The sequence below is a fragment of the Furipterus horrens genome, unplaced genomic scaffold, assembly GCF_987537825.1.
Source record: "Furipterus horrens unplaced genomic scaffold, mFurHor1.1.pri manual_scaffold_2, whole genome shotgun sequence".
Taxonomy (NCBI): domain Eukaryota; kingdom Metazoa; phylum Chordata; class Mammalia; order Chiroptera; family Furipteridae; genus Furipterus; species Furipterus horrens.
In genome coordinates, this window is record NW_028327172.1 from 22,141,268 (window position 1) to 22,155,908 (window position 14,641).

The following is a 14,641-nucleotide window of genomic DNA, read 5'->3' on the forward strand; positions in this document are numbered from 1 at the left end:
AAGCATCTGAGATGGCTGTCACTTGTGCTGGGCTTGGATATTCTCAGGTGAAGTCAAGCTGTGAATCTAGGCTGGCTGCTGCTAGTGCTGGGCCGGGGGCTCACTGAGGTCAGCTGTTGCTTGTTTGATAGGATTTAGGAAGTTGTGAAGCATGAGCCAAGACCAGCTGTTCATATGGAAAAGCAGCTTGGATGGGCCTGTAAACTGGGTGGGATGAAGTCTTTGGGGATCTAAGGTGGGTCAGTGTTATCCAGGTTGATGGAGTCTCAGATTCAGCACCAGCTTGCCATCTCTGGGGGGAGGATTTAGATAAGGGACAATGGCCTCTGTTTGCATTGATGCCAGACACTTCAGTTTCTCAGTGCAGTATTCCCTCACTTATCGCGGGTATTACATTCTAGACCCCTCCACAACAGGTGAAAATTCCCGAAGTAGAAACCTTACATTTATTTAAGTATTCATATATATTTTAAGGCTTTATAAACCCTTCCCAACCATTCCCACTCCCTTATTAACCTTTTTCACACTTTTATAAACACTACTTATGTTCTTAAACATATTCCACACTCTTAAACCTACGTAACTTTAACAACATACGTGTACAGTACTGCAAAATCCCATGATATAGCGAAAAATCCACGATAAATAATTAAATAGGATATTTAAAAAAATCCCACAATACAGTGAGGCCGCGATAAGTGAACCGCGATGTAGAGGGGGACTACTATATATCGCTGGTGCTTTCCAAGCTGCTACTCCGATGCTGGAGCTCAGAGGGAGCAAGTCTGAGTAGGTGAGTCCATGTGTGAGTTCTTTAAGAGGAACTGCTTGGGGCTCCAGCAGTTTCTTTCGCCATCTCAATCCCCGCTGGTTTTTGAAGCCAGAAGTTCTGGGAATTTATTCCTGGCACTGGAGCCCTGGGCTGGGGGGCCTGGTGTGGGGCTGGGACTCCTGGCTCCTGAGATATCCCTCCTGAATTTTTATCCTCCACACGTGGGTGAGGGACCAGCCAGGTCTGCATCTGCGCCCCTACTAACAGACTGGGTAGATGTGGTTTCTTTAATTCCGTAGTTGTCAGACTTCCATTCAACCCGATTTCTGGCCCTTCTGAGTGATGATTGTTCTGTATTTTAGTTGTAATTTTGATGTGGTTGTGTGAAGAGGTGAGTCAAGTTTGCCTATGCTGCCATCTTGACCAGAAGTCTATTTCTTGATGTATATACTTCTACTGTATTTTTCTTTACATCCTGTTATAGCAGTTAGTTCATTTATATCATTCATAATTTTCTTCCATTTTTCTGGTAGAACTTTTGGATGACTCAGTGGTCAGTTTACATCAGTGATTCTCAGAGTATGGGAGGATTCTCTCAGGTCTGCAAGCTTAACAGTATTTTCATAATAATATGACAGTGTTCTTTTCATTCTTCATTTTCTCATTAGAGAACCGTGGCATTTTTTATACACTGAACGATATGGTATTGCAACATACTGAATCCAGTTGTCTCCTTTTAAACCATGTATGAAGAAGCTTTGCAAATAGAAAACAATGCCATTTTTATTGCTATTTTTTGTTTAGGAAAATGTTATTTTTAATTTAAAAAAGTTATTTAATGTTAGGATTTCATGCACTTTTTTTTTGTTTTTGTTTTTGTTTTTGTTTTTAATGTGTTTTATTGATTATAATATTACATTTGTGCCAATTTCCCTTCCCTCTGCTCCCCTCCACCCGGTGGCCCCCCTCCCTCCAGTTGTCCCCCCCTTTTAGATCATGTCCATTAGTTGTGCATACAGTTCTTCTCAACCTCTCTCTGTCTATTCCATTCCCTCCTACCATGATCCTTAATGCCTATATCATCTCCCTCCCTCTCCCCATTCCCCCTCCCTGCTGACCTCCCCCCAATATGTTCCCCGTAACTATAGTTCTTTTTCCAGTCTCGTTGCCTGTTTAGTTTGCCTTTGTTTCAATTCCCTAGCTTCTGTTGTTTCTTGTGATGCAGTTTTCATTTTAGATTTCATTGTCTTGATCCTCCTTTTTCTAAACCAGTCCCTTTAACATCTCATATAACAGTGGTTTGGATCTAATGAACTCTTTCAGTTTTATTTTGTCCTGGAAACACTTTCTCTGTCCTTCTATTCTGAATGACAATTTCGCTGGATAGAGTATTCGTGGTTGTAGGTTTTGGATTTTCATTACTTTGAATATTTCTTGCCAGTCCCTTCTTGCCTGCAGGGTCTCCCCTGAGAAGTCAGCTGATAGTCTAATTGGGACCCCTTTGTACATAATTCTTTTCTTCTCTCTTGCTGCTTTTAAGATTCTCTCTTTATCTTTAATTTTTGACATTTTGATTATAATGTGTCTTGGAGTGGTTCTCCCTGGGTCCAGTTTTTTTGGAACTCTCTGTGCTTCCTGGACCTGTAAGTCTATTTCCTTCCCCAAGTCTGGGAAGTTCTCCTTTATTATATTTTCACTCAATTTTTCAAGTTCTAGTTCATCTTCCTCGCTCTCGGGCAAACCAATGATTCTTATGTTGGGCCTTTTATAGCTGTCCCAGAGGTTTCTGATCCTCTCATCATTGCTTCCCATTTCCTCTCGCTGCATTGGTTGACTGCTTGTTCCTTCTCCATATTCCGGTTTGTTGAAATGAACTCTGGATTTTTTTTCCTCACCATCTGTCTCGTATGTGGTTTTGTTCCTTTCGTTATGAGTGTTTTTCGCTTCTTTCTCATCTTTTTCCAGATCTTTTGTTAATTCTGTAAGCCACCTGATAACAATGGCCCTGAACTGAGCCTCTGACAGGTTTCTTATCTGTTCATCTGTCAGATTCCTCATCTGTTGCCTGGTGAGCTGTGCCACCGGGATTTCTATAGTTGTCTGCCTCATTTTGACAGATGCGTTTTGTTTTCTTGGGCCGGCTGTAGGGGGCAGTGCCTGTGTACGCATCACAATCCAGCGACCGGCGCCTGTCCGCGACCTATTTCGCAGCCCTGTGGTGCTTTCTTTGGGGGCGGGGGTCCAAGATGGATTCACACAGTTATTCCGCTAGGAGACCGGGATCCATCCTCCCGCCCCCCTGGGCCTCACTGTTCAAGGCGATGTGGTGGCTGCTTTCCCCAGCGTTGGGGTCGCGAGCTGCTGGGGGTTCGACTGCAGCCGGGGTTGTTCTCCCCGCTGCTGTCCCAGGTGCGACCGCAAACAGCTCCGCCCCCTTTCTCTCGTCCTACCTGCCCAAAGGGCGCCGCTGGTTTATAACTTCATATGTTGGGCTTCCGTGTAGTTTTATTTTCTGGAATTTCTAGTTATCCTTTGTTTTGAAGTAGTTGTATTCCTCTCTAGTTGTAGAGGGAGACCTAGCGCATCCGTCTAAGCCTCCATCTTGGCCAGAAGTCCATCCACTTCTTATTTTTATTTAAATTAATAAGTATTTTTAAGTTTTTCAAGTTTAATTTTATAAGCCCTTTGGATTGTACCAGTGTCAGATACACAGTTTTTATATTGTACTATTCTTATACAAGATCTTAAGACTGGGTGAGGTTAAGTGAATGGTGGATAGGACTCCCTGTATATTTCTTTGCAAATACTTTTGGATTGATAATCATTAAAATGCAAGTTGAAAAGGTTTTTGCTGCCTGAATTGTGCATTTTTTGAGTTGAAAACAATAGTTAAGTGTCTTAGTTTTTAATAAAAGGCAATTAGCCCAGTCCTTCTCTTCCAACTTTGTTGGATTTAAAGATTGCATTGCTATTAATTAGTATTTACACTATCTTTACAAAGTGCTTTACATCAAGGTAAAGTTTAGGAAGCACAATATTTCTCTCAGCCTTGGTGTAAAGCAATTAGTGAAGGGCCAAGCCATTAGGAAATGAGTGTTTGGGGTAGAAAATCTAGTCCTTGAGGGTACTAGTGTAACAGACAAAATCTCATCCACAGAGAAACAAAATTCAATCATTTTTTGCTAAGTGCTTTGTGTATCAAGATCAGAATAGGAGTAATGACAAAACTTATTCACTGTTAAACCTGGAGGATTATGGTAACTGCACTTTTACTTGAAAAACATAGATAAATACATTTTTTTTTACAGTCAGAACTTTTATATTACAGGAAATAAATGTTAACATGGAGAATGATTTTAAGACTGACTCATCATTATCTATATTTGCTCTTCAAAGTTCATCAGAGACATTGCTTCCTATTCAGCTATTAGATTTCAGAACAAGTTTACTGGAAGCATTAGAAGAATTACGTATGAGAAGGGTAAGTAAAAAATATAACAGATTTTCAGATTGTTAAATACTTGATTAATCAGCTAATACTTATTGATTGCCTTGGAATGCATAGATAGCACTATAGTTAGACATTATGGCTGGTTAAAAAAGTTGTTCTTCAGGAGATTACATTTTTGTTAAGGTTATGAGTTGGGTGTACCTATGAAATGGTTAAGTAATGAAACAAGACAATATATGAGTAAGTGACAAAATAAATGTATGTAGTAAGTATTCAGAGTTCAAAGAATAAAATATTCTTAGTTTTAAAATGATAACTTTGAGATTTTTAGAAGGGGTATACCTAGTATACAATTGTAAAAGATGTTTTGTTTCAGCGGGAGATCTATATTGTTTAAAACTCCTTACAAGCATGTCATTTCTGAGACTCTCTGGATATAAATTTAAAGAGTATATTGTCGACTCTCTAAGACAGTTTGGAATTGATAATTTTTAAAGAGAAGAAAAGAAACTCAAACTATTGTGATGATCTAGGGATGATATCACTAGGACTTCTGTATGAAGATAGAGCAATAGAGACAGAAAGAGGAATCAATAGAATTTGGCAACTTCCTGAAAATGAGCTATAAGTGAGGAAAAAAAGATTTGAAACATTTTCCTTATATGAACCTTGTTCTAGGACTTAAAAATATTGAAATTTGTAGTCATAATAAGAAAACTTAATTAACCACAATATTCATCCTGTCTAAAGCTACTTATTAGCAAAATAACAAAAGTCTGTTTAACAAAGAAGAAATCCTGCTAAAAAAAGGATATTTGGATAAGCATTAAAAAGAACCAATTTTTGTAAAATTAGTTTAAAACGGTATCTTTTCTAAGTAAAGCAAATTTAGCTAACTCTTTAAAACTTTATATTCTGTTTTAATATGTTTCAAACATTATATTTTGATATGTTTATATTTCCAACTGAAAGGTAAGCTTCCTTTAAAAATCTTATGAGAAATCCTCAGGGTAGCAACAGGGACAGTATTTAAATAACCAAATGCAGATGCATACACTACTTTTAATAACATTCATCATTGAAAGGAGAACTTTATTCTTTTTAAAATTTTTTATTTATTTGTTTTTAGAGAGAGGGAAAGGGAGGGAGGCAGAGAAGGAGAGAAATACTGATATGCAAGAGAAGCATTGCCCAGTTGCCTCTTGAACGCCCCAAACCGGGGACCTGGCCCACAACTCAGACATGTGCCCTGACTGGGAATCGAACTGGCAACCTTTTAGTTCAAAGGCCAGCACTCAATCATCAGCCAGGGCAGATAATTTTATTCTTATAAAGGGATAACTTTTCTCTTTTATTGGAAAAAGATAGTAACTGATTTTCATATTTACCTTAATGACAACACTTTATCCATATTGTAGAATTTTAATTTCCCCCCATATTTTTTATTAGGAAAATTCTAAAAATATATAATAATTAAAAGAATTTCACAGTGAACACCATATACCTACTATGGTAAGCAGAATAGTGACACCCCAGTGATGTCTACATCTTAATCCTTAGAACCTCTGACTGTGTTACCGTACACAGCAAAAGGGACTTCTGAGATGTGATCAAAGTTATGAATTTTGAGATGGTTTATGCTGAATTATTCAAGTGGGCCCAGTGCATTCACAAGGGTTCTTATAAGAGAAAGGAAGGATTATCAGAATCAGAGAAAAAGATGATAGAAGTAGGGGACGTGGTCACAGAGAGAGTTGAAGATGTTATGCTTTGAAGCTGGAGAAAGGAAGTTATGAATAAAAGAATGCACTTGCAAGCTGGAAGAGGGGAGGAATTCTTCCTTAGAAACTTCAGACAGTATGTGGTCCAGCCAACACCTTGATTTTAGCTCAGTAAGAACATTTAGCCCTGGTTGGTGTAACTCAGTTGGTTGGAATGTTGTCCTATACACTGAAAGGGTGTGGGTTTGATTTCCGGTCAAGGCACATGCCTAGGTTGCAGGTTTGATCCCCAGTCAGCATGTGTATCGGGAGCAACCAATCAATGTTTCTCTCTCTCTCAAAGCAATGAAAAAATGTCCTTGAGTGAGGATTAAAAAAATAAAGAACATTTTAGACTTTTGACTCCAGGATTGTAACTCAATTAAATTTGAGTTAAGACAATAAATCTGTTGTAATTTGTTAGAGCAGTGCTTGAGAATCTAATACACTACGACTTAGATTCTATGTTTGATCTCATATATATTCTTCTGTATTTGGTCTTATTTTTTTGATGCAGTTCCATGTAAGTTTAGAATTAGTGTGTTTCAGTATGTATATCATTAACCAGAGTTCAATATTTCTTTATGTATTTTTCTTTTAATATAAAATACAATGAAATGTATAGTTCTTAAGTGCACCATTTCATGAGTTTTAACAAATGCATACAGCTGTGTAACCCAAACCTTTGTCAAGATATAGAGCATTACTTTTACCGACAGAAAGTTTCTTCATGTCTATTCTCACTTATTCCTCAGCTTTATTCATCCAGAGGCAACCATTGCTCTTACTTATTTCACCATGGATTAGTTTACCTCTGTTGTAGAAATGCATATAAATGGAATCATGTCATATTTTTCTTTTTTTTTTAAGTATATTTTATTGATTATATCGTTACAATAGTTCCAATCTTTTCCCCTCTGCTCCCCTCCGCCCAGCACCCCCCCTCCCCGACAATCCCCTCCCCAAGTCCATGCCCATGGCTCACCCTTTCATATATTCTTCTTCTTTTTTTTTAAAAATAATTAATTAGTTAAATATTTTAACAATAAAAAATAACAATCCCTCCCTCCCTCTCAGACTTAAGACCCTTTACAATTTTATAAAGGACAATGGACGAAGGTCTCGAGCTCCTCTAGTTGCTTCAAGCTGGACATGGTCGTCATCCTACCTACCCTTGGGTCAAGAAATCCCTAATAAGAGTGGGGGTGTGGAGGGGAGGGTGGCCTTCCCACAAGGGGAAGGATCGTGTAGACTCCAGGTTGGTTGGCTGTCTCTGGACAACGGCATGCTTGGTTTAGCAGGCTGGCATCCTTGTTGTATTCTGGGGGCAACAGGGTTAAAGGACATCATTCAATCCGTAACCACTAGATGACAAAAGACAGGTATTAATTTTTCAATGTCCCACATTAGGGAAAAGAAGGGCTTCTTTAGAGGAAGGTATGCCAGGTACATCTCACCTGTCCAAAACCCTTTTGCCCATTATACTTAGTTTGGACTGAGGGAAATATTTTAGGTTTCCCCCCTCTCAGGCCTCTGGGCTCTTTCTGTCCAAGCCATTAGGATAGAAAAGAGAAAGCAGTTCATATTTTTCTTTTAAGTTTTCTTTTATTCAGCATATTTTTGACCTTCATGTTATTGAACATATCAGTAGTTTGTCCTTTTTTTAAGTTGTTGAGTAGTATTCTGTTGTATAAATGTAGCACAGTTTGTTCTTTTCATTAACCTATTGATGGGCTCCTACCTGATTTCCAGTTGTTGACTATTATGAATAAAGCTACTTCGAACATTTTTGTACAAAATGTTGTACAGGCATGTACGACACAGCTGAGAAGAACAGATCTTATTTGGAAACTGTTTATTAAATATTGATTACCTTTCATGCTTTCCCTGATCTCCCAGATGTTCATTGAATATTTTAAATATTTCTCAGTAATTACATATAAAGAGAGATTTTTACTTAGCATTTAAAAAGAAGCAAAACACATATTGATGTTTCTCTCCCTCTCTCCCTCCCTCCCTTCCCCTCTCTCTAAAAATAAGTAAATAAAAACTTTAAAAAGGGCATTAAATGAGTGATACTGTTAAATTAGTTGCTACCAATAAAACATACTTCTCAGTATTCAATCCCTTGAGTAGATTACTCAGACATTATTTTAGCCCTAGTCAAGTGACTTGCTTTGATAAACAGGACATTCATGAGCCTGATCGAAGCAAAGGCTTGATAAGTACTTGCACATTATGTCTTGTTTTCTTGGAACGTACCCTATAGGAAGCCAGCTGCCATGCCATGAGCTCAGAATAGGTTAGTTAATGATGTAAGACTACATAGGGAGAAACACTAGAATGAGAGAATATCATGATCATTCCAGCCCCAGCCAAGCTATCAAACGAATTCATCTGCATGAGTAACCTGATCTGTAGCATGTGGAGAACTGCCCAACTGAGCTCAGTCAATGTACAGAATTGTGAGATATAATAAATTATTTTAAATCAGTAAGTTTTGGAGTGTTCTTATATGCAGAATTAGGTGACTGAATCAGATATGTGGAATATTATGTAACTCTTAAAAGAATAAGGTAAGCACATATGTACTAATGTTAGAGAGATGTACATGGTAAATGGTAGTATGGGACCATAAAAATGACCCTGGAAGTTGAAAACTTACAAAAACAACCTTAATAATCAATGGTAAAACACAGTTGTTCTGTGACTTAAAAGTAGTTGTGAGTCCTGGCTGCTGTGGCTCATGGATTGAGCATCGGTCTGCAAACCAAGTGTCGCTGGTTCAATTCCCAGTCAGGGTACACGACTAGGTTGCATGTCAGGTCCCCAGTTGGGGGTGTGAGTGAGAGGCAACCACACAGTGATGTTTCTCTCCCTCTCTTTCTTCTTTCCCGTCTCTCTAAAAAATAAATAAATAAATAAATAAATAAATAAATAAACAAAACAAATAATTAAAAAAAAAAGTAGTTGTGAATACATTACATACTCCCTTCTAAATGGGAAAAAAAATGAAAATAATTATTTCATACACCATAATTGAAAACATTAGGCACATTGAGAATTAGTGTTTTATTTCTTTGTAAAAGAATTATCAAGGTAGTTTGAACAGTGCTTGCCTTATTCTTGTATAACTTGCAATACAGAATGAGCATCATTTCTCTGCCTTTGCAAATTAATAATACTCTTGTTCAGGTTTGGATCACCTTCCCACATTTTATCCTTTGCATTATCAGTTTTATCAGGTATCGTTGAGAGCTCCTTTAATTTCACTTCCTATTTTATTCTCTCCCTCCTTTTTTTTCTTTTTCTGTATTTTCATCTTTGTTGGCCAGTTACCTTTTTTTGATCATCTGTTTTTTTGTAAAATGTTATGTGGGTTTATCACTGTGAGACAAGAAAGGAACACACCTTTACACGCTCACTGTCTTTGCATAGACTGAATAACAGATACATAGTGACCAGTCATTGATAGACTGTCAAAAAAGTGACATGATTGATCACTGATCATGATGCATGTATATTATTTTTGTAGTAGTTTGTGGATTGAAGAGTTAGCAGTGGAATTTGTGCAATTACTCTCAGTAATGCACCATGATAACTGAAATGTGAACCATGTTTTTGGGAAACTAGAGGTGTTTAAGTAGACCAAAGTAACTGAAATTTGTATGTATTGGAACTGTGTGACATGAGGACTACCTAGATATTATTAAATGAAAAATGCAAGATGTTAAAAAAAATCAAAGTAAAAAATATGTGGCCACATAAAATAGTTCTGGAGGGAAATATAACAAGTCATTAACCATGGTTACTACAGAGGAGTTTCTTTGTAGTGTTCTTACAGCTTTTCTATACATTTGAGGTTGTTTTATATAAAAATTAAAAGTAATAAATTATTAGGCATGCCAGGCAATACTGTATGATCAGCACCGTTATATAAACTGGACAGTTGTGGCTCAGTGGGTTGTGCATCGTCCCACAAGTGAAAGGTCACCAGTTTGATCCCTGGTCAGGGCACATGTCTGGGTTGTGGGCCAGCTCCCTGGTTGGGGGTGTACAAGAGGCAGCCGATCGATGTTCCTCTTGCACATTGATGTTTCTTCCCCTTTCTTTCTCCCTTTCTTTCCCTCTCTCTAAAAATAAGTAAATAAAATCTTTAGAATATATATACTGAAAATAAAACAGTATATGATTTGGAGTAACTCATGCAGAGATGTTATGAATGAGTAGGAATTTTGGATCATGGGGGTTTATTAAGTGTTAGTGTTGTCAAGAAATTGAATTTTGGCTTTTCTGATTCTATTATTTATTTGTTTTATTGAGTTAGTTTATCTTTATTCCTTATTTAATTTTTTTGTTTTGAACTTTTGGATATGATATTTCATTAAAATTTTAACTTTTTTCTTTTCCAATATAAAGCATTTAAGGCTATGAACCTCTCAGCATGGCATTAGCTGGATCCCACTAATTTACATATATTTTATCATCATCATTCATTTCAAATTATTTTCTAATTTTCATTTTGCAGTGTATTACTACTTTTACAAATATTTGGGAATTTTATTTTTTGTTAACTTAAAAAATTGATATCTAGCATCTTCTACATCAGATAATGCTCTATATAATTTCAGTCACTTAGTATTTGTGGAGCTTTGCTTTCTAGTCAAGCATAAAATCAATTTTAGTAAACATTCTAACATAGATGAACTTGAAAATAATGTGTGTTCTGTTCTGTATTTCTTGGATGTAGTGTTTTATGAATATGAATGTGGTTAACTTTGTCAATCTTGTTCAAATCTCCTATATTATTACTGATTTTCTCCCTGCATTTTCCTTCTTCTGTTCATGTTTTAATTTGGTTATTCTTTTCTGTAGTTATAGTTCACTAATATCCTCTTCAATTTATCTAGTCTGCTCATAAAGTCAATCTGTTGAGTTCTTTTAGTTTTTGATTCTAAAATTTCTCTCTGGTTCTTTTATAATTTTCAATTCTTTCCTGAAATTCATTTTTTTAATATATCTTTTGAGCATATTAGTTTCATATATCTTAAAGTATATGTCTATAAACTCTAATATCTGGACTTGTAGATCCATTTCTAGTGTCTGTTTTGTTCATCTTGGTTTTTTTGTTATTTGACCTTATCATTTGAGTTGTAGGGTGAATTTTGATTGAATGACTGACTGTGCATGAAAAATTGCAAAGAGAATTTGAGGCTTTGGGTGCTATCTACCCCCAGAGAGATTTACTTTTGCTTTTGGAAGTTAGGATGGGCTGATAATCTTACCTATCAGAGTTTAAGGTAATTGGAGGCTCAGTTTCCATCTTTGTGAGGGCTAGTTTATTTCTACCCTGTACTCCAAGAGTATAGCTCTTTGGGCTTCCAACTAAAACCCTGGGATATTTTCTAAAACCCCTCATCTTTTGTGGGTCCTGAACACTAAGTCAGTCCTCACAAGACTGCTGGTGGAACTGCCTCACTTTCTTAGCCCCTAGAGAATTGGCAAGTGGTGATTGTCAGAATCATTTCTCTTTGCTTTCCTTCTCTATATGATCTTAGATATGTGTTCTGTATGATCGGTCTTCTTGCAGGGTCATGAAATAGTAGAATTTTAGAGGTGAAAGTATGACCTGAGATAACTTTAGTCCAACCTAAAACTCAGAGATTTTAAAAGACTAGTACTCTGATCTCTCTATTCCTTGTCTCATCCTCTTCTATTAATATATTTAATAAATCAACTGGAATGAATAATGCAGTCAACATAAAATTGGGCCACACTGAAATGGTTAGATAGTGACCTTTCTTTAAAGAAGCGAACATAATAGGCAATAAAATAAAGTCAAAGAGACCTTATTACTCAGCTAAACTATATTTCACTACTTATCTATGCTGGAATTAACAAAATAGAGAGGGACATTACTCTTTTCCCTTATGGACCCACATTGGTAATTATAATATTTGAAAAAATAGGATGTTTTAAGTTAATAATGACCTACAGATAATCTGAATCAACAAAGAAGTTTATATTGAATTCATGTGTGCTGTTTAGAAGCTAGACACCGTTTCTGGTCAATTCCCTTATTAGATAGATATACAGAATGATGAGTAGGGATGAACAATAGCAGAAGGATCACAAATTTATCTTCCTTGTGATATGAATAGGGTAGGAATTGTGTTGAACTGGAGAGCCTATGTCTTCAGCAACCTTTCTCTTTCATTCAGCTCTAGAAAATTGTTGCTGTACAGGAAGATGGAACCTGTACTCTCAGCTTTTCCAATTATTGAAGAGAAATTAGAAATCAAGACTTTAATGTAAAATCTATTAGATTCTAAATACTAGAAGTGGGTTGAAAGTTTTTAAACAAAATTTATTTCTAAGCTAGATCACCGATACAGTGGGAATGAAAGACTTCTACCACAGAACCCTCAAACTTTAAAATATATGTTTATTTGATAACCTTTGAAAAACTACTCAGTCTTACCCTAAGAGTTTAAAATTTAATAGTCACAGCATACCATACAAATTAACTACTATACTCTTACATAAGATATATTATGGATCATAATAGAATTATGAAGGAATATTATGGAAGTTCAGAGAAAGGACACTTTAAATTTATTAAATATCTAAATAGAAGTAAATCTTGGATTTTTAATTAGCAATAAATAAATGCCAATGGAAATTTGAGTATTCTACAATAGCAATGATTTACTAAAGAAATCATGAAACAAAACAGGGTAACAAATGGTATAATGTGTGGTGAAGCAGCATTTCAGTACCCTGTACAATTAATTACACTATGAGTGGAATCATACTTCTGTAATTATGATGACTTGTAGAATGTATGTACTTCCGCTACATGGACAGTTGATAAAAGGGGTGTTATCCACATTGGTGAAAGGTAACATAACATACTTCTGCTATATTAGGATTTTAATTTCACTTAATGCTTTCTATTAAAAATTATTTACTTTCTCAGGGAACTTTTCATTTTTATCTTCCATGCATTCTTCAAGCAGCTTTCAAAACTTATTAAAAAAATTCTTATTAAATTGTCAATATTAAAAGTATAATTAATTTGATAAGAAAATCCCATCTGTAACTCCAATAAAGTATCCAGGAATATCAAACCTTAAAAGTGTTTATTTTTTTATTATCTGCCTTAGGACTGACTATAAGCATTTAAGTGTTTTATAAAAACAATAAAAGAGGAGTAATTTGATGGTTTATTTACTCTTTATAACCTTTAGAAAGTGTCATCCTTTTTTTAAAGTGCTTGCTTCAGGCTGTAGTTTTACAAGATGGGCTTTGTATTGGTCAGGCCTCTTCAGTTCTTGACCCTGAATAGATTTAGAAACACAGTTCGTACAGCAGGCATATGTCCAAGCCGCCAAAACTGTAACTGGGTACTTTATTCTCTTTCAGACTCATAATGCATCTCCTATGAAATTGCCCAATTCAGTTTCTCATGTTGTGTAATAAAATACTACTCACTATTTCAAATAGCTTCTTGGTTTGATTAGCTACAAAGTATTCTGTATAAATATTTCTAATATGCATGGGATAGCCTAAAAGTTTATACTTTAAAGCATCCCTTTTCTAATTATATTTAAACTATTGTTTTCATATTAGTCAACTTAATCTCTTACAGTGATTTCTGAAATACAAAAGCATTAATATTAGAACATTCATAGCAATTCTTAAAATTCTATTTTCCCATCTAACAAATATTTCTATTTTTTGAAATGTTCTACCAAATAATCAGAATATACTTGTATATCTAAAATAGGTAATATGATTTTGGGTGGCATTCTAACTTTTGTGGGATAGGAAGATTAAATTCTGATGTTTTTGAAGGAAGGGAGTATATACCATAATTCATATAGTCCTGCAGAACTCAGTTTAAAAAAAAAACAAAAACCTCTCCCAAAGACACTTTCACTGATTTAAGAGAGAGAGGAATGGAGAGACGGAGGGAGAAAGGAGGGAGAGGGAGGGAGTGAGGGAAGGAGAGACTGACAGAGAGAAACATTGATGTGAGAGAAAAACATCGACTGGGTGCCTCCCATATGTGTCCCAACTGAGGACTGAATCTGCAACCTAGATTTGTGCCCTGATGGGGAGGGGAGGATTGAACTCACAGCTCTTTGGTGTACGGGGACGATGCTTTAGCCAACTGAGCAACCTGGCTAGAGCGAACTCAGTCTTTTAAAGGTAATATAATGTGTGTTAAAGACTCAGATCATTTAGGTTCAAATACTGGCTCTGCTTTTTACCTAGTATGTGGCTTTAGGCAAGTTACTTATCCACTTGCTAATCCAGTTTCTTTATGTACAAAATAGTGATAAGAGTACTTACCTAAGATTAAATTAATCAAGCATAAAAGTGATTAGAACAATATTTAAATCATAGTAAGATTGCAGATCTCATCCAAGCCCTTAAAAGAGAAGTGTATAACCAGGTCCACATGAAGAAAGTGTTATCTTGTACATTTTCAATTCTCCTTTAGGAAGATATGCATGTTTTGGTTTTTGTTTCTATTTTTTTAGATTCAGTTGTTGATAGTTGTGAGTTTGCTGTCATTTTAGTGTTCATAGTTTTGATCTTTTTTTTAAGTAAGTCCCTTTGACATTTCATATAATAATGGCTTGGTGATGA

General features: G+C 35.9%; 1 protein-coding gene across 1 annotated transcript in view; it reads left to right on the forward strand.

Annotated features, from left to right (window-relative positions):
- The first annotated feature begins 4,115 nt into the window (after positions 1–4,115).
- Positions 4,116–14,641, forward strand: part of CCDC73 (coiled-coil domain containing 73) — an 85,417-nt gene continuing 74,891 nt past the window's right edge. Inside the window, exon 1 of the mRNA XM_090262956.1 lies at positions 4,116–4,253. Coding sequence (XP_090119082.1) covers positions 4,116–4,253 — 138 coding nt within the window. The remainder of the gene's footprint in view (positions 4,254–14,641) is intronic.